The 22,966-nt window shown below is 55.5% G+C and overlaps 1 protein-coding gene across 4 annotated transcripts in view; it reads right to left on the bottom strand.

The window, feature by feature from the left end:
* The window catches only part of SYNPO (synaptopodin), a 68,019-nt gene that overhangs the window by 6,617 nt on the left and 38,436 nt on the right, over positions 1-22,966 (bottom strand). For 2 of the 4 annotated variants that reach the window (XM_019464428.2, XM_019464429.2), the window contains exon 3: positions 1,238-3,588. In XM_019464428.2, coding sequence (XP_019319973.2) covers positions 1,238-3,588 — 2,351 coding nt within the window. Of the gene's footprint in view, positions 1-1,237; positions 3,589-9,020; positions 9,181-22,966 lie in introns of those variants that run through there. The other 2 variants (XM_019464430.2, XR_002084460.2) reach the window with 2 other exon arrangements.

Genomic DNA, 22,966 nt, shown 5'->3' with positions numbered 1-22,966 from the left:
TGCCGGCCCTGTCCTCAAAGCCTTAAGGTCTCCTCCTCTGTCCCACTGAGCTGCTAGGCCCCTGCCCAAGCCCCTGCCATGCTTCTACTGTCTCTAGGCCACCCTGAGCCTGTGCCGTCCCAGCCGAGGCTTCTGATCCCCTGGCTTCCTGAAGCAGCTCGTTGCAGCCACGCCCCAGGACACCCTTACAGACCTCTCATCTCCAACGGTTCTATGGCAACAGCCCATTTCCCTCCCCGTCTCTTTCCAGGGGACTGTCTTATCACTTACAAGGCCTTTCTCTCGAAGCACCAGCCTATCCCCTCAATCCTCGAAGACTGTCATAGCTGGAAGGGCCCTGACTATATAAATAAGTGGGGTGGGGTGGGGGGCTCTCTCACTGCACACTCACATCTGCACATCCTTCTACAGGGTTCCCCTTCTCTCAGGGATCCCCCGGGACTTCGCACGCCCTAGCACACTGAGGGCCAGCCAGATGGGGTCTGGGATGAACTGCTCTAGCTATCCCCAAAGTGGAGCCAGGTGTTTGGAGAGGGCACGGAGGCGGGTTGAGCAGAGGGGCAGGAAGAAAAGCATCAGACAGCAGTGGCAGGCTAAGTCCTCGTCCAGCAGAAGAACCCACGAGAGGAGAAAACGTGGCAGCCGAGGCAAAGCTCTCTGAAGCGGCGGAGAGGAATCGGTGTCCAGAAGGCAGAGATGGAAGAGAGACCTGTGCAGGTAAGAAGCCAGCGACAGGCAGAAAGACGCCGGGAGCTGGGGCAGCTGAGGAGGCAGACCCTTGGCTGGCTGGTTGCACAGAGGCACTGGCAGGCTGTTTGCTCCAGAAGCCCGTGTTAGGGTCCCCTTCTAGGCCATTCCCCAGCAAGACGCTGGCATCCCTAAGGCTCACAAAGGCCAGAGGAAGCCCCCCAGCCTCATTTCGGCCTGCCAAGGGAGTTCTCTCTCCGTGACCCTCCCTGCTATCCGGTATCGGACTGCAGATCCTTCAGACTTGGAGTCTCATGACCCTTGTGGCAGGGAAGGAGGAGCTGCAGCCCAGAGAGGGCTTGCCCAAAGTCACAAAGCTAGCTGGTGGCAGCATCAGCCTTTGAGCCCTGGGTCCCCATACTCCTGACCCTCAGCTCTGTGCCACTTCCAGCCACATCTGCTCTCCATCCAGCCCTCGGAGAGGGGACCCTGCCAGGCAGTGGGATCCCTGCAGGGTCCGTTACTTGAAGCAGAAGGAAGGCTTCCACACCTGAGCCTCGATCCCAGCATTCCGGGTAGAGAAGGAGGGCCTGGGGGCCTGCTTGGCTCGGGGAGACCACGCCCTGGAGGGCGACACAGGGGAGATATCACTGCTGTAGGTAGGGCTCACGGCCGTGGGCTGGAGGCCATCCTGGCCGGGGGAGGTGTAGAGGCCCGGTGAGGAGCGGGAGGGCCGAGGCAGGGCCGGGGATGCCGGGAGAGCGGCCTTGGGCAGGCTGGGCACCAGGTCCAAGGAGCTCGGCTTGGCGGGCGAGGCGGCTCTCGGAGAGACCTTGACGGGCTCCTTGATGGGTGAGAGGACGAAGAGAGACTGCCGCATCTGGTAGGCCGGCTGCTTGGTGGGCTCGGGGCGCAGGACCCCATTCTCGGGCAGGTAGCCGTGGTAGAGGGAGGCAGGCGGGGTGCGAGCTGGGCTCCGGGATGCCACCCGGAAGCCACCAGGAGCATTGGTGGAATATTTCCAGGACGAAGGCAGGGACATGGTGGGTGAAGGGCAGCGGGCCAGTTCGGTGTGGCCGGAGGACTCGATGACATACTTCTCCATCCGGGACTGGCGGCGGGCGTAGAGCTCGGCCCCCTTCCCAGAGGCCTCGGACAGGTTCTGGTTGGGTTTGGGCTTCGGCTTGGCCTGGACGCGCGGAGACTTGAGGCACGAGGCCCACTCCGGGAGGACTTCCTCGGCTGCCCCGGGGCTGACCCTGTCCCGGGGTGCGGGCTCCTGCTGGAAGTTGGAGGCCTCGGCCCCCAGGGCAAAGGGCTCCTCCTCCACGCCCGCCTCCCCCTGGTCCCTCTGCCTCCGCTTCTCATCAGCCGTCTGTACCAGATCCAGCAGGTCTGGGTTCGGGGTCACCTTGGGCTTCTCTACGAAGGTGAACATGGATTTCCGGCTGCCCCTGCGGGCCATGGACTCCTCCAAAATGCCTGTCTTGCTGGCCGGAGCTGCCTGGCCCTTCAGGTGAGAAGGCTTGGTGTCAGAGCTGGGGTAGAGGGCAGAGTAGGATGGGGGAGACCTGCCCCGGGAAGCCAGGGGAGCCGTGGACAAGGTTTCAGCATAGGTGGGGGGTGGGGTGAAGTTCCCCAAGGGGCGTCTCTCCAAGGCAGGGCTGCGCTGTGCCACGGGCCTCCTCTCCACCATGGGGCTGTGGGGCATCACATGTCTCTGTGGCCGAGGGCTCCTGTCTACCACGCTTGAGGGCTGGGGAGCCCGGGCCTTCTCCCCGAGATGTCGTCTCTCTATCATGGGGCTCCGTTCCACCTGGCCGGTGCTCCCTGGAGCCTGGATCCCAAAGGGCCTGGCGGTCCTGTTGACCACTGATGGGGGCTTGGCCAGTGTGAAGTGGACCTCACTGTATAGCTTGGTGGGCGTGGGCGTGGCTGCCCATCCAGACGGCTCAGGTTCCGCTGACACCGCTGGGACACCCGGCTGCACATCGATGAGCAGGCAGCTGGACGCGAAATCTGGGGCTGGGATCCCAGAGCTGGAGACGGGAGTAGTTTCTCTGGAGAAGGTGTTGGTGCTGGTAGGTGGAGCTGACACCTTATCGATGAGGAGGGTGCTGGATTTGACCTCTGCAGCCGGCTCGGGGGGCTGCCCGCTGGCACACGGGGTGCTGGGTTTGGAATCTGACACCGTGCCATTGGGAGGGAGCTGGCTTTCTGAGGGCTGCTGGCTCTGCGGGGCGACAGTGGCCGGGGGGTTCTGGTTGACGTCTGCGTGGTCTGCGTCTGGCAGGCTGTGGTTGCTGTTAGAGGCTGGCGTGATAAGGGTGGCGCTGAGTGAGGAAACGTTTTGGTTGACGTCTACAGCTGGGCTGTGGGCCTCAGCCGCGGGCGGGCTTGGCGGGGTCTGCTGGGTTTCTCGGTTCTGGGACAGGTGCAGTCCATTGGCTGTCAGCAGGGCCGCGTTCTCCTTCAAGTAAACCACCAGCGGTACCTCCTCCTCCTCGCTGGCCACCTTCTCCAGGTGCCGCAGCAAGCTGGCTTTCTCTGAGCACCCCTCCATGCTGTGAGCGGGGACCCCTGTGTCAGGGCTCTGGCGGTCGCTGTTCCTTGGAGGGCCTGGCTCAGGGGGTGAGGTGGGACTCAGGCCGAGCCCCGAGGCGTAGCCCACAGGGCCGGCAGGGGGCACTCTGAGGGACTCCTGGCTGGGCTTCCGTTCCCGTTCCCTCGGGCTGGGGTTCTCCAAGGTGAACTGGTTCACCCTCTGCCGACGCCTGTTGAAGAGCTGGACGCCTCGGGAGTTGGAGCTGGGCGGGGTGGTCAGCTGTGCCGCGATCTGCTGGCTCCGGGCCTTGGCCTCTTTCAGATCTTTCTCAGTGAGGCTGGTGCTGTGGGCCAATGCTGTTGAGAGGGACAGAGGTCCAGTTAGCAAATGGGAATGCAGAACCACGGGAGCAGAGACAGACAGACAGACGGCCACCATGCCCCTCCTACAGATGCTCTTTTCCTCTGGGATTTGCTCTTTACTCACTAGTCCCTGGAATCCCCTCTCCTCAGAAAGATCCCTGACCCAACAACCATCATGACCCAACTCAAAGGCCACCTACCTGTGGGAAAACCTCCCCTGATTACCCTTTCAGGGTGAACCGGCCCCTTATTTGGCTTCTCCCTGAAGGTTCTTGATACTGTACTTTATTAAATTCTGCAAGAACACCTCACCCTAGCAGGAGAGGCCACACTACATCCCTGACCCATTCTCTACCACCCTCTCCACTCACTGGGCTCGGCCCTGCTGGCATTCTTTCAATTCCTTGGAAATGCCAAGGTTGTTCCTGCCCCGGGACCTTCGCACTTGCTCTTTTCTCTGCTTGGAATGATCTTATCCCAGATGGAATACCATGTCGGTTCCTTCTTGCCATGCAGGACTCACCTGAATGTTCCCTCTCTGGAGGGGTTTTCCTCTCTAATCAACTCTCCCCTCCCCTATCCTATCCCTTTGTCTTATTTCCTTCATGGCATTCACCATCATTTGCGATTATCTTCTTTACACATTTCCTGGTTTATCATCAGTCTCCCCACCTAGAACATCGGCTCTCAGGGGGCTATGTGTGACCTTGCTTGACCTGGTCATCATTCTATCCCTGGCCCCTACAATAGTGCCTGGCATAAAGCGGGCACTCGGTAGGCATTACTGAATGCATGAATGAACCCCCAGGACATTTTCTATGTGCCTGTCTTAGGGGCCTTTACGCTTTCACGGCATAGTCATTTGCTAACACTAACACTTCCTCTTTTTAGAATAGGTAATACACTCACATGGGCTGAAAACTGAGAAAAACAAAAAAGCGTGCGGTAAAAAAATGTCCCTCCGCCCCTGAGCATCCACACCACAAATCAGGTAACCACGGTTACTAGTCTCTTCTTATAGAGTTTCTTCCCATTTTTATTTCCATAATCATTTTAAAGTTCTCATATTTTAATATCATAAAAGTAATACATTGGGCTAATTTCAGCAGCAACCGTACTGGAATGTTGCATTAGTTTATTCTGTCCTCGTAAGAACACTAGGAGACCAACATTACTTGTCCCTGTTTTACGGAAGTGGAAAATGAGGTCCAGAGGCTGTGTACGTAACTCACCCACAGTCACACAGCAGAGTGGCCAAGCGAAAGTCAGCACCGGTTCCCTCTGGGCTCACAACCCATGCTCAAGATGCCTGCTCGTCCCCAAAGTTCCCTTTGGCACCTTGTAGGGTGCCACTACAGGAGACAGAGTCAGTGGGGGACAGGTTCAGTCTAGGATTGGAGTCTGGGGCCCGAGGTCGGTGATCAGGCTGGGGTCAAACCCTGTTAATCTGTAAGTTCACTGTAGGCAACCATTTCTCTTCCAATCCCCAGAGCCCAGGTGGCACACCGTTGGTGCTCAATTTATGCTTATTGAACAATGAATGAACAGATGGACCAATGGGAAGATGGATGAGATAGCCTGTGGCCAAGGTTACCAGCTCAGTCAGTGGCTGGGAAAATTCCTCCCTCCGTCATCCTCCCCCAGCCCTCCCTACTGTGGGAAGCTAATTAGTTCTTGAGGAATCTGACCCTGCCCTCCCTCCTACCATGCCCTCATTAGCACTGGCCATGACATGCTGAATGGGTCTCCAGGGACAGTCTTTCTAGGCATCCTGCCAGCGAGGCTCAGAATTCACGGACTCCCAGAGCTGCAAGGGCCCTTCCAGAGGAGCTATTTGACCACCACCCCCATTGTAGAGGTGAGGAAACTGAGGTCCAGAGAGTGACGGCGCAGAGGAGAGCTCACACTAGGGTCAACAAAGACGTCCACATGGAGCAGCATAGCCGAAGAGGTTCTCTGGCCCAACCTCCTCCTTCCCACCTCCCATCAGGATCGGCTCCCACCCACACACACCCGTGCCCACCGGTCCAGAACAACCTGCCCCATGTGTCCCTGACGCTTGCCCCCTTCTGGTAGGGCTCCTCTCCTGCCTGGATCACCCCATCCATGAAAGATGAGGGATTTGCAGGTTGGGCCAGGCCGCTGCTGCCATGGGTGCGGGGGGTCGTAGGTAGGGGCGAGTCAGCCACGCAGCAGGGCCTTGAGAGGTTTCGTGGCTCACGCAATGTTCGTCTCCTCTGCCCTGCTTAGCAACCAGGACTCCTGGCCCAAGTCCGGGCTCTGCCATTTGTTACTTGTGAGACCTTGGCAAGTTACCACACCTCTCGGAGCCTGCTTCCTTGACTGAGAAGAAGTGATAAGAGCACTGACGTTAGAGCCGGGAGGCTGCGATGAGGTCACGAATGCCAGCAATGCTCGCTGCCATCAGGCCCAGTGGACAGGGCAAGAGGGCTCATGCTCCCTGGGAGAAACTGCTCGTTGGTGACCCTTCTCTACTCCCTGGAGGGGTCAGAGCTTTTTCTAGAAAAGGAGACTCACTCCACAGATCGGGATCCTGAGAGGGAATGTGACTCTCTCAAGGTCACACAGCAGAGCATTCCAGAGTTATGGAGAGGGAGGGATTACTGTCCCAAATCATGGGACCTTGGAATCTCAAAGATGGCGGTCACTAGGTCCAACTGCCCACATAATTCCTGTATCCCCAAAACCATGCCCCTGAGTTACAAGTCTCTGTTTACATACTCAACCGACAAGGAGCTCACTATCCTAAAGAGGTGCCTTCCTTACATTAGTGCTCCTTACATTAGCTCCCGACCTCTGGACACGGTTCTGTCCCCTACTGCCACAGATTTTTCTTTCCAACCTGACAGTCCTGCAGAGTCACAGATACAAATCATATCCCCCTGGGGTATGGTCAGGATAAACACCTGTGTAGCCCCAACAACGTTTCTTCCGCCACAATTGCTAATGTTGATTCTACATATTATTTAATTTCCACAACAACGCTATGGAAGCGCGAACTATTATTATCCACCTTTTAGTGATGAGAAAACCAGGGCTCAGAGAGACAAAGTGAGTTGCCCAAGGTCACAAAGCCAGAAAGTAGTGGAGCTGGTTCACCCCCGGCTCTGCAAGACTCCAGACAGCACCAGGCTTTCTGGCTAACGGGTTCCCACAGTGTGAGGCTCACGGAAAGTGCTTCATTGTTTGAATAATCCAGACCTCCCAATGTCCCTGCACTTTCCTGTTTTTCTTTTTACTTCTCTGCTTCCATCCTATCCCCAGACTGGTTCTAAAGGCCGCCATGGGTTTAGAAAATGCTCAAATGTGAGAGCATGAAGGGCCCTTGGGGATAAGCTGGCCTGGGAGGCTTCTCAAGAGGCTTCGAGAAGAGTGGGCCTCGGGCCAGGACCTGGTCTGCTGACCCCCAGGCTGGGCTTGGAACCTCCCCCGCCCCGCGCTGCTGTTCTGGGACAAGAGGAGGGCAGCAGAAAAGGCCAAGGGGTGAGAGAGTCCAGCCTCCAAGGAAGCTCCCGTACCCCCACCCCCAGCCCGCAGTGACTCCACAGAAAAGGAATCCGGCAGGAGGCTTGGGCAAGACCCTGCCAGCAATCCAGATGATTTCTGCCACCCTGCGCAAACCACGCTGAGAGAAGGGGGCTGGGCCAACCCCAGAGTCCCCCACTTGCAGGGCGCCAGGGAAGGCAGGTCCATGCAACATTCCCCAGACACAGGAATTGTTGCCCCCGGCCAAGCCCCAGCCAGCCAGGTGCAAGACGGTGCTCCCTGGTGCTAGAGAAGCAGGAGGTAGCCAAGGGCCATAGGGGGCAGGTATCTCGCTGAGCCCCCCATCTGCCTGGCTGCAGCCTGTTCCTGTGCCAGCCATACACCCCCTCTTCTCAGGTTGGGGTGCTGGCCCTTGAAAGACCTACCCTGGACATTGGATCGGGAGCTCTGAAGACAGGCCTTCAGGAGAGGAAGGAGCGAGGGTAGATACAAGGAAGAACTGCCCGGGGTCAGGAGAACTGGCTCCAACAGGGTTAACTCCCTAAGTGTGTTGGGGGACAAGAAGCCCCAAGTACAGCTGTCAGAATAAGGGCTACAGTGGCTGCTGCGATCAGGCAGCCCTCACTATACCCAGGGGGGTCGTGCCGCACACTTTACACACATTACCCTATTCAGTTCTCCCCCCAAACTCCGAGAGGTAAGCACTAACATGCTCCCCAATTTGCTGATGAAACTGGAGCTCAGAGAGACCTGTCGAAAGCCATACAACTTGCAAATAGCAGGGCTTGGATCTTTCCAACCAAAACTCAAAGTCTGGTTGCAGAGTCTCATTTCTTAACCGTTCCGCCTTTCAGCCCCAGACTTTGGGTCCAGTGCTCTTGGATAATGGTCTGCAAAACCGCCTGTTTCCTCATCTCATGATCGATGTCCCCAGCAGTGCCCTCTCCCCTGTCAGCTGCCTAGAACAACCCATGCATCCTCTCCCTTCTGCCTGTCAGGAGAAGAGCTGAGAAAACTCATTCTTACTAAGGTAGAAATGACTGCTAGGAGATGAAAGTCCAGGGGAGTGGAAACAGCATGGTATTGGGAGTCAGGAGACCTAAGTTCCAGTTGTGCTCAGGCAGGGATAAGCCCTTTCTCCCACCCCTGTCACTTCTATAGGTAGTTGCCTGGTCTGCTGACCACCAGGCCTGTCTGGACCTAGGATCTGAAGGAAGGAGGGGGGGCAAGGGAAGGGAGGCCAGAGCAGAAGGTCAGGACAGGGAGAGAATTCAAGGAAATGCTTCTTCACACGGCTGCCGTCAATGGGAGTATCCAGGCCCCAAGCAGGGTGGAGTGGGACAGGGAGCCAGAGGTGGGAATAGAGACTGGCTGGAGGCAGCCCATTGTGGACGCCCGGGAGTCTTGGCACTGGGACAGGTAAACAGGCTGGGTAAACTGCCCCCCTGCTTGGGTCAGGAAGGAACCAATGGCTGGCTGCACAACCTCTGGCTCAGCTGGGGGCAGGAAGATGAACTGGGCCTGAGTAATGGCCTGACCGCCTTGCCAGCCCCTGCCCCATATCCTCCGGGCTGAAAGGAGGAAATGACACAGCCTCCATTCCCTAGGGAGTTCTCCATCCACGCCACAGTCCCAGTGAGTGCAACCTGACTGAATTGTGGCAGACTGTCAGCCCTCCTCTCAGGAGGAGAATAATTCATACTAAGGTGAGGAGGACTGCCAGGACATGGGAGATGCATAAGAACAGGGATGGGAGTCCCAGACCTAGCTCCAGCCTTGCCACTGACAGGCTGGCAGAAGTCTTCACATGCCTCTTCTCTCGATGCCCAGAGGGGAACTGAGACCAGAGAGGGATGCCATATGCCCTAAGTCACACACCCCAAACCACAAAGGCACCTCCGAGTGCTCATCTTACTCACTCCAGCTGGGTCCTCTCTGCAGCCCAGCTTCCCCCTGGATGCTGAGCCGGCCTCGGTTCTCAAAGCCTCCGGGAAAGGCAGCCAATTGCCTCGCTGACAAAGAGAGGAAAATCCCACATCGAAGGCAACGGAGAAGCTGGATGTGACTTCTCTCCTCCACAGATGACTCAGCCCAGCTCTTTATCAGGAAAACTGATTTTGCAACAGCTTTTTAAATGGCCTCTCCGCCCCCAATCTCTCCTCCGCCAATCTACCCGCCCCATGCTGCCAGATTCATCTTCCTCTGCCTGGCTTCACTCACTTCTCTCTCCTGCCCCCCCAGGATGTGGAGGGTCAAACAGCAAGTCTTCATCCTGGCATTCAGGGCCCCTGACACCAGAGCCTGCCTGAAAGCTTGCTAACCTGCTATCTGTGCCCTCAGCAATGGCCAGAGAAAATCCAATGGCCCGTGCTTCTCATGCCCACCCTGTGAGTTCCTGCCTCCCCTATGTGGTTTGCGCCGACCCCTCTACAGGAACCCTTCTCTGTCTCACATCCTTTGTACACGCCCCAGCTTTCCCACCTAACTGGAATGCCATCCCTTCCTCCAAAAAGCCTCCCCTGACCCACCAATGTATTATATGCACCGCTTAATAACCTCATCACTTTGCATATTATTCATAGGAGTGAGAATTACCCTTCAGGGCATGCTCACCACACACCAGGTCCTTTCTTCATTTACAGCAACCCTCATCCCATGTTAGAGAAGAAACCGGCTCAGAGGGGTGAAGTGACCTGTTCAAGGAGGCGCAGCTAGGCAGTGGCACGATCAGAATTCAAACAGGGTGGCCCAGCACCCAGTCCAGGGCCTACCACGTGGGTCACATTGCCCCCTTCCTCCCAAGGTCTTGCTTTGCAGCAATCACAGTCTAGGTTTATTCCACCCCCCATCCCCCCCCCCCTCCTGAGACTGCAAGAGTCTCTGGGGCAGGGCAGGGGCCTCAACTGCTTCACTTCTGTATTCCCCCCTTGTTCCCCGTACTTTCCATGAGTGCTGGCAGAATAATGACAAAGTCAATGGGGATGACAATAGCCAACGTGTGAGGAGCACCAGATGCTGCTGAGCTAAGGGTTTAGCATATATTTTCTCGTTGAACCTTCACAGCAACTCAGAGGGGAGGCTCTGCTCTGCTAACCTCTGCTGAGGAAAATGAGAGCCACAAAATCAGAGAACTCACCCCCGGTCTCCCAGCCAGCAAGGGGCAGGCAGAGCTGAGTTGGAGCTGGGAGTCTGATTCCAAGCCCGGGCCCCTCCTTGTGAAGAGCTCTGCCTACAAAGCACACTCATTTCCCCCACCCACGGTTCCAGGCCCAGCCCTGCTGCCACTTCCTCCAGGAAGCCCTCACCAATCCATCCAGACTCCTAGATCAGTGCTCCACCTCTGCTCAAGCTGGCCCAGGGGCCTCAGAGCAGAAGGGGGTCAGAAGAAGCAATAGGTTGAGAAAGCTCAGGAACCCAGGCCCAGAGGAAGCAGGCCCGGCCCAACTCCTGGTATCTCCCTGTTGGAAATGGGCTGGGATCAAGCAGGGCTGGTGGCTGGGTTGGGGGGGGAACCTAAGAAGAGGGCTCTCAAGTGGGCATGGGCCTCAGCTGGCAGCTATCCCCTTAGGCTACGGGCACTGCTCATTGCTGGACTTCTGCTGTGGGGTCCTCTGCCGAGGACTGGGAGCCACCACTTCTCTCCTGCCTGCTCCACTGGACTAAACACTCATCTACAATTCGAGTTTTAGGGACTCAGAAATGGTGACCCAGAGAGAGTCAGGTTCAGCCCCAGGTGCACAGCAAACTGGAAGGGACTGGTTCACAGAGAACCAGGCTCAGACTCAGGCTCCCACCTCCCAGTCCAGCCCTGGTAAGCCAGGCCTGCCCGGCCTCGGCCTCCATCATCCTGGCCCTGGGAGCCTTAGGAGTACAGAAAGGACTGCCACACCCTGTCCTTCCAGAGAAAATGTTTACTCCAGGAAACAAAAGGTAGTGAGCTGGGGGCGGGGGTGGATGGAGATGGTTTCCCCTAAATTGCCTCTGCCAGGGGTGTGGTGGGCCTAGGCCATCTCTGGGTCTCCAGCACCCAGCCCAGGGCCTAGCACGCTGGGTCTTGCATCGAGATGCAGCCCTTTCTCTTGGCCCTGTAGCAAGCCGGGGCTGGAGAGGCCTCCATCCTGTCTGGAGGCCCCCAGGCTCAGCAGAGGCTGCCGCTTGGGAGGGGTTCAGTAAGTGTTGAGGAAATAAGTGACTGAAGGATGATCCCTCCCACAGCCCAAATCACCTTCCCAGTTTGCCCCACCATTCATCCAGGGAGACAGCCTCTAGATCTCAGATTCATCTAGACTCTAGATCACAGATCTAGAAGATCCTGGAAGACCTTCTTGGATCCTGGAAGAAGAGAGGAGAGAAGGAAGGAGGGAGGGAGCCACACCTCTGGGGGCAAAGAGGGAGATGAAACCTCAAATCACAGCGTTAGACCTAAGAGCACAATATTCCATTAAGTGCTAAGAGAACACAGAACCTAGAAGAGAGATTAATTAGGATGAAGGAATCCGGGAAGGCTTCCCGGAGGAGGTGGCATATGCCCTCCATCTTGAAAGATGGAGCTGTGGGGGCATTCCAAGCAACGGGCCAGCCCAGCAGAGGCTGGAAGGCTCAACGCCACCCCCACCCCACGCCCCTCCACCACCCCTACCCCAAGTCAAGACCAGATGGAAAGGAAGAGGGATGGTCCCAGGAGAGTTCCTCGGAACTGTGTATATTACAGGGCGCATGCCCGGGACGGGAGGCACCGCGCCACTTGCCCGGGGGGCCTCCGGGTGGGTTACATAACCGCCCTCCGCCGGGGCCTCGGAATCGGCCGGGGACCCTTCTCCGCCTCCGAGTCCTCAGCCATCTGTCTGGGCCGCTTCCCTCTTACAGAAGACGCCGCTGCAGCGAAAGTGAAGGCCAGCGCCCTGTGGTAAATTCCCCACATTCCTTCCTCACAGAAAAATAAATAGCCCGGGAGAAGGAACGCAGGAGGAATGATAATGACGGCAGGGCTCAGTGGTGGAGACACAGAGCGGGGTAAACAGAAAGGAGCCGGAGCGCCCCGCAGAGCTCCCCAGCCTCGGGGGACTGCTGCCTGTCCCCTGGAGGCCGCCTGTCCGTCTCCTGTCTACCTGTCCCCCGGAGGCTGCCGGTCCCCAGAGGCGTGCTCATCCGCCTCCCCTGGCGGCTCACTGGGCTGTTGCCAAAGCTCTCGGGTCCCAGGCTCGCTCACACTTGCCAAAGAAGGCCCTGGGAATCCCTGGGTCAGGGCAGGTGACAGCTGAGGGCAAGCTTGTCAGGACAGGGCTCCCCTGGCTTTTACCACTCAGGCTGCTGTCTACTGGGCACTTCTTACGTTCCAGGTATTCAGTTTTAATATCATCCTTACGTTGTTATGTTGTTTTATTTTCTCTCTGCAAGCTGTGGCCTGGGGGTGCGGTTGAACCCATTTGACAGATGAGGAAACAGGCTCAGAAAGGTTTTGGGGAATCGCCAAGGTTATTTGGCCAGCGAGTGCTGTGAGGCCTCGGCTCCTGCCTCTCACTCCCACATCCGTTCAGCCTGCCTGCCCTTCCCAGAAAGCCCTCCTCTACCAAGTCCAGCCAGAGGTGCGGCCTGTGCGCCTCCCACGCCCTGTGCGGCAAGGCGTCCCGTACCGCTGGCAGGCTACTTTTAGTAAGTCACCTCACCTCTCTGGGTCGCAGCTTCCTCATCAGGAAAACAGGGATGATGAGATCTGCTTTGCAGAGTCGCTGCTGAGTACATGAGCTACAGCAGTGTGATTCCTACAGTAGAAACTACTGTGCACACCTGAGGGGGATTTAACTTCAGCCTTTTGCACAAATCCACCTGTGCATGACTCTGCTGGGCTCAGGCTCTGTCTGTCTGTCTCTCTCTTGTCCTCCCTTCTCCAGCCCTCTCTGGGTCTGGTCTTGCTATTCTGCTCGCAGTCAGACAGAGCCCAACTTGCCCTCACCCTCACACCCCCTCCTCCCCCAGCATCCTGTCTGCAAGGGCACCCCAGCGTCAATCTCTAGCTAATGTGCTGTGGCAGAGAGAACCAGGTTTGAAGCCCACGTTTGCCTCTTGCTAGATGTAAGTGTCCAGGCCGCCCTGGAGTGGCCCCAGATCCAAGAGTCCTACAAGGGAAGGTGCAGCCAAGGCTGCTCCCACCTCTCCGTGCACAGCCCCACAGCCTGGAGGGCACTGTGGCCCTGGGTGTGCTGGAGGCTGCTGACCCTGCCATGCCCCCTATGCCATTCACCAATTACTAGGCCGGTCTGGCTCCCCTCCAGCAGGAGGATTCTGCTGCCAGAGGAGAGGCTAGATCACCCAGCGCTGCCCTCCCCTCGTCCCTCAAACTACAAAGGCAGTTTAGAGGCAAGTCTAGTCCAGAAGACTAGAGGCCAGGAGGTTTGGTATCTGTCCTGTCACAATTTGGGTGAGATGCTGGACTAGTTCCTGACCTTCTTTGGGCTTCAGTTTGTCTGTGTGTTCCAAGAAGGGATTGGGCTGGAACAGTGATTCCTAGAGAACGGTGCCCCTATACCTCCAGTGGCAGCAAAAGGATCTAAACGGTACCCTGATAATCTGAAATCTTAAGAGTTATGTAAATTTCACATGTGTATTGGCGGAGGGGTATAATGAACACGTCAGCCCTGTGAAAGGCATATTACTGCTTAGGGAGAGGTAAAAGTAGATATTTCAGTAATGAAAGCTAGACAATTTAAAGGAAATAAGCATAGGTGGTGCATGGACTCATTCATTCAACAGATATTTACTGCACACCAACTAAGGGCCAGGCGCTGTTCACAGCCAGGAAGAGTAACAGAGATCCCTGTTTGCATTCTGGTAGGGGAGCAAGATAATAAATATATGAGTAACTATACAAGTAAGTCAGAAGGTAAATGTTATGGAAAGAAATAAAGCAGGGATAAGACATCAGCCGATTGCATGGGGTGGGGAGTGGTCTGCAAAGGTAAATAGAGTGACGGAAGTCACTGAGAAGTCACGCCTGAGTAAAGAAGAGAAGAAGGTGAGGGAGTGAGGCACGTGCCTGTCTAGGAAGAGAGAGCAGGCAGAGGCAACAGCTGGTGTTAAGGTCCCGAGGCAGGCTCGCACCTGGCAGGCTTGAGGACGGTGCACCTAATGGGGAGGTGGGGCACGGATGGAGAAACCAAGCTCTCTAATGGCCCTTCTACCGCTGCCCTTCAGGGTCTTAGGGATCCCCCTGCATTGCAGCCATTTGTGCACACACGTGCACGCACACCCTGCAACGCACGCATTCTCAATAGCTTCTTCATGCTGGCCAGAGCCTAGACTGCAGCCGTACCTCCTCCTGCTTGCTTCACACCTGCACTACAGGGGGGAAAGTGTGCGCAGGCTCGCCTGCACACCCACACACAGGGCGGGCAGAACCTGCCCATGACCTGCAAGCACTTGCAGTCATGCGGGTGAGAGGCACAGGTCCTCAGGTGGCAGGCTGGCACGGATCCACACGCAGTAGGCATACACCTCGTGGGAGGGCCCATGCGTTTCTCTCCCACCAGCCCGCCCGGTCTCCAGGTGACTGAGCTCTCAGACAACCCCTGCCCAGAGGGCACGTGCTGCTGTAGAATGTGAAGTGCACTGCTGGTGGGTCACATTCTCTTCTCCAGGCTCTCTGCAACTCGGCCATGGTTTCCTCTTTCTAGGGGTACATTAAAATCTACCACCTGATACTCAAATGTGCCAGTGGATTTTGTCACTCCGAAGAATGTCGCCCTTTCTCCCCATACTGCAATTAAATGGACAAGCCATGTAAAATGCCTCGGGGAGCACTGTAAATGCCACCAGCTGCTTCCAGCACCATTGCCTGTCACAATCCTGGTCCCTGGCTACATCCTTTGAGGTTGCTTGGGGCGGCGGGGAGGGGCAGCTGAAGAGTAGGAAGAAAGGGCCAGACTGGGAGCCGGAGGTCTGGCTTTCAGTTTCAGTCTGGTCTCTAACCCATCATGAGGCCTCGAGCACATCTCCTCTCTGGCCCAGATCAGAAGCCTGTAGGTGGTATAGGATCCCTCGGGAGGTGTATCTCAAATGCACATTCCTGGGCTCCACCCCAGACCCAGACCACAGATTATCCACATTAACAGTCCCCCTGAGGGGTTCTGAAGCAAGACATGTTGGGGACCCACTGGGCCTGTGATTTTATAAACATGTTTGTGGAAGTGAATTGACATATGGGGAAATGCTTGGAACACAGTTAGGTACCTAGCAAGACCCCATAATGTCAACAAAAAACGCACTTAAGAAAATATATTCATTTACGGAATCATACGCCAACCCTTGAACACGCACCCTTTTAAAGTTCTACCAGCACCTTCGCATCCATCAGAGACAGAGGCAGAGCAGGAATTGTTACACTATTTTATAGATTAGGCACCTGAGGCAGAGAGAGACCAAGGGGCCTGGCCAGGATCTCCCAGAATCCAGGTCTTCAGCTCCCAGACACAGACCTTGGCTCAGTCTCATGAGATGTGCCACCCTGGGGCCTTATCCCTCATCCCCGATGGTTCTGATGTCCGGCCCACAATGCACCTGTCCTTCCCCTGCAGGTTTACGAAAACTCTGGACACACATGACTTCTCACGGTTCACTGAGAACAGGACAGCCTCAGATAGTTGAGTTCCTTAACTAGCCATAGTGTTGCTCTCACTGGGCAGGGCAGTGGCTTTCCAAAGCCGTAACGTTACATGCTACCATTTGACCTGGTGTGGTCCTTCTCTTCCCGTCAGCCTGAGTTCAAACCCCAGTTGAGCAGATCACTACTTTGAGCAAGTCTTATAAATGCTGTGCCCAGTCTCCTCCTTTGTAAAGGGGTCTCCTAATTCCTACCCTGCAGGGTGAGTGTGAGGGCTAGGTCTCCTATGTGCTAAGCACCCGGTTTCAGGCCTGGCACAGAGGCTCCTGTGATGACACAGCACCATTAACTCGTAGGCTAAAGTGTGAGTTGCCGGAGGCAGAGACTCTGCCTCGTTCGCCAGGGTGCCCGCAGCTACTGCATGTAATACGTGCTCAGTAAATACGTGCTGAATGAATGTAGAGATGATATCTCCAAAGCAACTCAGTCCTCGTCCCAGCTTACCATTCTATTTCCTGACCCATCTCCCAGCCTGGAGGCTGAAGGCACTGAGCAGGAATGGTCAGGGACAGAAGGGATGGGTTATGGGTCATGGGAAGTGCCCCCCCCCCCTTCTGCCAAGGCAGTGACAACAAGCGGCATCCGGGGAGGGCGGTGTTCTTGGAGCCCTGAATGTAATCCTGTTGACTCAGAGGCATAAATAATGCACTAGCATGTTCTCTCCTCACTACCCTGTCATGCTAAGAATAGCAGCAGCTACCCTTTCAGGAATTCCACAGGGAAGAGAACAGGACACCAAGATGGGGACGAGCAGGGAAAGACGTCACTAGGCTGTGGATGGTCAAGTGCCCTCCTTCCAAGCCCACCTTCCCAAATTCATAAGACAAAGGACCCTGGAGGTAAGAGTGGAAAAGGCTCTTAGAGGCACCTGGTCAGGGGCTCTCCAGGGACAAGGAACAAGCACCACCCCCACCCTCTTCCTGGTCTCTTTTCCTCCTCCCTTCTGATGCCCATCCTAATACGCCCAGGCCTCAACCACCCCTCCACACTCCTCCCCTCCCTATTCATGTGAATAAATATAGAGTGGGTGGTTCCTCTCTTATGGGTGGTTTCCTATGTAAAACTTCAGAGAGAAAAGAAGATTCTATAACTTTTAATTTAAAAAAAATTAAAAAAAATTTTTTAACTTTTATCTATTTTTGAGAGAGAGAGAGAGAGAGAGAGACAGAGCACGAGCAGGGGAGGGTCAGAAAAGGACGGAGACACAGAATCTGAAGCAGGCTCCAGGCCCTGAGCTGTCAGCACCGAGCCCAACACGGGGCTTGAACTCACGGACCATGCATGAGATCACGACCTGAGCCAAAGTCGGACACTTAACTGACTGAGCCACCCGAGCGCCCCTAATTAAAAAAATTTTTTTAAGTTTAAAAGTGACTGACCTAGAACAGTGCCTCTCAAACTTTAATATACATTTAATATAATTGCTCAGGGATGTGGTTCAAATGCAGATTCAGATTCAGGAGGTCTAGAGTGAGGCCTGAGAGTCTGCATTTCTAAGAAGCTTCCGAGTGGTGCTGATATTGCATCCATGGGCTGTACCTCGAGCACAGAAAACTAGAGTATTTCCCTATGATGCAGACGGAGAAGCTGAGGCCCAGAGAGCAGCAGGGATGTGCCCGAGAGCATACAGCAGAGCTGGGCTCAGAACACAGGCCACCTGACTCCTAGGGTTTGGCCCTGAGGGGCTTTGGGGTTGGAAGGTGATACTTGGTGTGGGGCAGGGGACAGACAGCAGTGACAGGCAGTCCAGGGGCAGGGCTCCATTCAGCCACGAGCCAGACCTCCTTGGGTCCACGGGCTCCCACAGGAGTAAAAGGAAACAAGAATTATCCTGAACAGAGGCACTCAGCTGGAGTGAGTAGCTAAGACCCTGCTCTCAGCAACCTGCATCTGGGCCCTGATGGGCCACCAGAACCTCGTGGAAGGCACGATGCATCAGGCAGCCATTAAACTGAGAGGATGAGCTGGCCTGATGAGCACTGTGCGTTCAGGTGTTGGGTAAAGCAGCTGGCGGAGTGCTGAAGGCCCCCAGGGCGGCTCTGCCAGGGTGCAGACCCACGGGAAAGAAGACAGAAGGCACGACCAGCCTCCCAGACCAGCACTGGGAACCGCTCCTCCTTCCCAGGATGGGCCTCGGACCCCTTGGCAGGCTCCAGGCCCTGCATGACCAGCCCTGCTGCCCCTGTACCCACATGCCTCAGCAGCGCTCCTCCTCTCCCCCCCATTGCCTCCCCGCCACACACTCAGGGTGGCGTGCTGGCCCTCCTTCAAGTGCTCAGACAGGGCCCAAGCACTTCCTCACCCCAGGGCTTTGGCAGTGGCTGCTGCTTCTGCCTAGAGCCCTTTCGTCCTTACCCTCTCTGTTGTCCCTTTCTGGCCACACTTATCCTTCAGGTCTGTTTACAGGTCTCAGGGAGGGCTGCCCGCCCTGGGAGACTGCATTCCTCTGCCTGTCCTCCAAACTCTCATTACATCTGTAATTCCATTGTATCTTTGAAGCGTCAGTCTGCCCTGACTGATGGTGGTTAGCAGCCCTGAGGGCAGGGACCTTGGCTGTCATTGCTCCGCGCAGTCCCTGCCTCTGTGTGTAGGCCACGGCTGGGGCTCAATAAACATTTGTTGACGGGATGAGGGAATAAATGGATGAAAACACTGCTCACGTCACTACTGCAAAGCCTCCCACCTCCGTGGTTTCTGGCCCTGCTCACCCTGAAGAAATTGTACAGGACTGGGGTTGGCAAGATCATCTGCCTCTAGTCCTGTGCTCTGCCACTCTCCAGCTGAGGGGGCCTCACAGGTCATATCACTCTCCGAGGCCGGTGGGTCTCTCTCTAGCGCTCTTTTTGGGTCTAAATGGGCGATGGCATCTGGCAAAGGCTTTGGAAGCTATAAAGAGCTTTAACTGGTAGCATTACTCTGTGTTTGAGGCCCAGAGAGGGAAAGAGCCCCACTCAAGGCCACACAGCCAGTGTGTGGTGACACCAGACCCCACAGGCACAGCTTAAAGCCAACAGCTAAGCTTCAAGCCCACCCAGGCTCAGTGAGAGCACCATCTGCCTGGAGGCTGGGCAGGGGTGGAGGAGGGAGAGCATTCAGCCTCAGGCCCAGAGCCAGGGTGGGGTGGGCGGAGCCCCCAGCGGGAGCCCTGAGTGGGGCCTGGCAGCTGGGCATGGGGGAGCCAACTGGCACAGGCTGGGTGGTGGCATGCTTGTTCCCCATGCGCGTGACAGTCTATTTTTTAATCGGCACCCTCCCCACCCCCCAACTCCATGTGCCCTCCCAAAGGGCCCCATATCAGGAATTGTGTCCTGGCTAAGCCACCTTGGGGATCAGTGGGAAGGTCCCCAAGTCCCATCTCCTCTTGGAGCCCACAAGTACTAAGCATCCCAGAAGGCAGGACAGCAGGGCTCGGGAGGAAGAGTACCTCCTACTCGTGTGACCTCTGGCTGGTCCCTGGATTGTCTGACCTCAGTTTCCCCCATCTGTATAGTGATGGGAGGCATGCCAGACTCTGCAGGAGTTCACTACAACGCAAGCTCTTGGGATTCACTCGAGCTCCATGACACTGATGATGCCCATTCGTCAGGTTCTGGCAGAGCCTCCGTGCCCACAGCTCTCCCAGGGTACACTTGATCCTCCCTGACCTACTCACAGGGGAGGAGGGCAGGTGGGGAGAACAGAGGCTCAGCTGGCTCAAGGGCCAACCTCAGAACCCCAGACCCTAGACCTCAGGTTCCTCCTTCCAGAACCTGAGGGACAGAGATGAGGAAGATCAAAGAGGAATGCTGTGTGTTCTTAAGCAGGTGGCCTGGCCTCTCTGAGCCTCTGGCACTCCATCTAAAACAGGAAAGATTGTGTTGTGCAGAAGTTAAGTTCCCAGGATTTGGAGCCACACTGCCTGGGTTTGAATCTGGCCACTCACCAGCTGTGTGACCTTGGGAAGCCCACTTAACCTCCCTGTGCCTTAGTTTCCCATCTGTAAAATGTTGATAATAATAGTATTTACTTCATGGAGTTGTTGACATGTAAGGAACTTAGAATGTCCTTGGCACATAGTAAGTAACCATAAATAGTAACCAGTTTTCAAGAACTTTGGTTTTTATCTGTCGAACATTCTTAGTCTCCAAGAGATTTTATTCCAGAAGATTAAGCATAAGAGTCTCAAGTCAGCTTACTCTCCTGTCTGTGAGGCTCCTCCAGCCTGCCCCTTCCTAGTCCCTCCTGTTGGCCCCATGTTTTCGGTGTCTGCTGAGCTCTTTCACCCCCATGATCCCCTCGCATCCTTCCTACCCCATTTCATAGCAGTTCAGAACCCAAGCCTGAGCCCCAGAGGAAATAAGTGATTTGTCCAAGACCACCAGCCAGTCAGCTAAGACTGGAGGTTCAAGTATTTGTTCCTGAAGTGCGGTCCAGGCCCTTTTCCACTGTGCTGTGCCCGTCCTCCCGCCATCAAAACCTGTTCCTGGCCAAACATCAAAAATTTATACTGAGATGTGAGTCTTGAGCTAGAGTCTGTCTCCTCAAAGGCTTGCTAGTTTAACAGAGATCAAAACATGACCATACTATTTAATAAGTAATACTTACCTTTTTTTTTTTAAAGCATTTACCATCATTTAATTTCAAAACAGTAAAGACAGGGCTTATTATTTTTTCTATTTACCGATGTGGAAACAAAAGCCAGAGAGGTTATATAATAGGGTTAAGACCTCCCAGCCAGTCGGGAGTGGAACCCAGGGGTCTAGCCACCGTATCCGTGTATCAGCCATGCAGGAAGCAGGTCACATAGGAGTAGACTGAACTTTGTTTCACCTGCTGCAGCCCTGGGAAGCTGGACAGGGGAGGGGAGGGGAGTCACAGTCCTATAAGACACTGCCTCACCAAGTGGAAAAGATGAAGCTAGGAGGCAGGAATTTCAGGCAGTGGCCAGTTGGTAAAGATTTCATTCTGGAGAGAGAGGGCTTTTGTAAGCCTCTGGAATTACAGGGCCTGGAGGCCGTCCCCACATTGATTCCCCCCTCTGGCCACACTGGGTAGCGATTGAGCCCCAGTATCTAGGGACAGTTCACAAAGGACTATGAGCTCACACATACACAGGCCTAACTCAGCAGAGCCCAGCCACTCCTCTGACCAGAGCACAGGCCTGTGGCTCCTTTGGGTCTGCAGCCTGAAGCTGTGAGGGATGAAGGCATTTTCATAAAACCTAGAGCCAATGGCCACCCCACCTCCACCTCAGCTCCTCGTGTAAACCATTTACTGTCCTTTGAAATACCCTTCCTTCCAACCAAATCCCTCCCGTATCTCTAGATCCAAGTTTTGGAGGTACCTCCTCCATGAAGCCAGCCATGACCACTCCTTCAAATAATACTCAGGTCTCTACTCCAATGGACTGAGGGAGGCCTTCCCTAGCCACCAACACAAAGTAGCCCCTCCAACTGTTCTCTATCTTAGCAGGATGGGTTAAAATAAATAAATAAAAATTATATATATATATATGTATACACACACCACTTTTATCTACCTGAAAATACCTTATTTATTTCTTTGCTGTTCTTTTTCTTGTCTATCTCCCCAGTTAAAATGCAAGCTCCTTGAGGGCAGGGACCTGCCTTGTTCACTATTGTAACCCTGGTGCCTAAGAACCCACCCCATCTCGTTGCTATCCAGGGACACTGAGGTCTCCATAAAGAGTGAGGGATTCACGCAAGGTCACACAGCCAGCAAGCGAGCAGCAGAGATCAGCTTAACACCCAGGTCCCTGCACTGCAGCCCAGGGCACTTGGCCATCCCCACCCCCACCCCAGTTGACCCTCTGCTGGCCTATCTTGTCACTGCCTCCACATGACAATGGGGGCCAGAGCCTGCAAATCCTCCACCCGTCCACTTCCCTGGGGGCCTGCAGTTCCCCCAGCTAGGCAGCCCTGCCTGCTTCCCCCCTTGGTCCCTCCCTTCCTGGCATCAACAGCTCTGATGAGCTCATGTCTGGAAGCCTGGGAGCTGCCCTGAAGGAAAAGGTGCCTCCCAGGCCAGGCCCCTGGGCCTGCAGGTGTATACAGCTCCCTGGGATGGCAGCGCTGGCAGGTGGAGGGAGTGTGCTGACCCAGGCCCAGTCCACCTCCCAGAGCTGAAAGTAGGCTCAGGGTGACAAGTGTCAACCACGGACACAAGGCACGGGGTGACAAGGACATATAGAAAAGTTTCCTCCTGCACTCCTCCCATTTTTCCAGATGCTCCCCTGCCCCTCACCCCTCCCCTATCAAGGAGCTGCTCTGTCCCAAGAAAAGGGGGCTCTGCTGCCTTCTACTCACAGAACTACCCTGGGCAGATCTCGTCCCCTCCGCAGCCTCAGTCCCTCCAACTCTAGAATGGGGAGATTAGATCAAGTGCTGACCCAAGACGCTAGGGCTCAGTTGAGCCGCAGGCACCTGAATACCACAGTATTTTTTTCTTTTTTTCACCTTAGGGGAAGGGCAATAGCTAACAAGAGAGGGAAAGGGCTAAAGGCCTTATTTTAACCATTAAAGCTGATTCCAATCACAGCTTAATTTAGGTGCCAGCTTAATTTGGGGAGGCGGGGGGGGGGGGGTCTAGCCACCCTGCAGGCCACCCTGAAAACAGTGGGAGCCAGGTTAGCACAGCAGCAAAACACTTGCCTTTTGGAAGTTCTCTGAATATCAAAATAGAGTGATTCTAGTCCGTTCCCCTTGTACAGATGGGGAAACTGAGGACCAGAGAGGAGGAAGAACCAAACCAAGATCTCATATAGAGACAGAGGCAGGGGACCCCACTCCAAAAGGCATTTTCGAACTCCCTTGAGAAGTTCCATCCCACTGCTTGAGGTAATATGGTGGTTGGTTTGTGGCTCCGTCCCCCAGCACAGGATGGGGGCAGACCATGGGTTGGTGACAGGCTGGTGGGCACCAGCACGACTTCCAGTCCCTGACCCCAGCATACCCTAGTCCCTCTGATCAGTGTCTAGCCTCACCCTACACCCTGCAACATGACAGGGGTGAGGCACCCTCTGACCGCCCCTCCACCCCGCAGGGTCACCGCTGTCTCTAATGCAGCTGTCCCCTCAGGGGTCACTCTGCCCACCCTCTCACCGCAGAGAGGACAGGGACTCGCCTCCAGATCACACAGCAAGTTGGTTTATTCCAGTGCCACTTGTCAGTCAGAATAGGGTGGGAGGTGGGGTGGTCTGGTGCTCTCCTG

This window comes from Panthera pardus, unplaced genomic scaffold (assembly GCF_024362965.1).
Source record: "Panthera pardus isolate Hobbes unplaced genomic scaffold, ASM2436296v1 HiC_scaffold_2, whole genome shotgun sequence".
In the NCBI taxonomy this organism is placed as follows: domain Eukaryota; kingdom Metazoa; phylum Chordata; class Mammalia; order Carnivora; family Felidae; genus Panthera; species Panthera pardus.
This window is presented reverse-complemented; position numbering and strand designations above follow the sequence as displayed.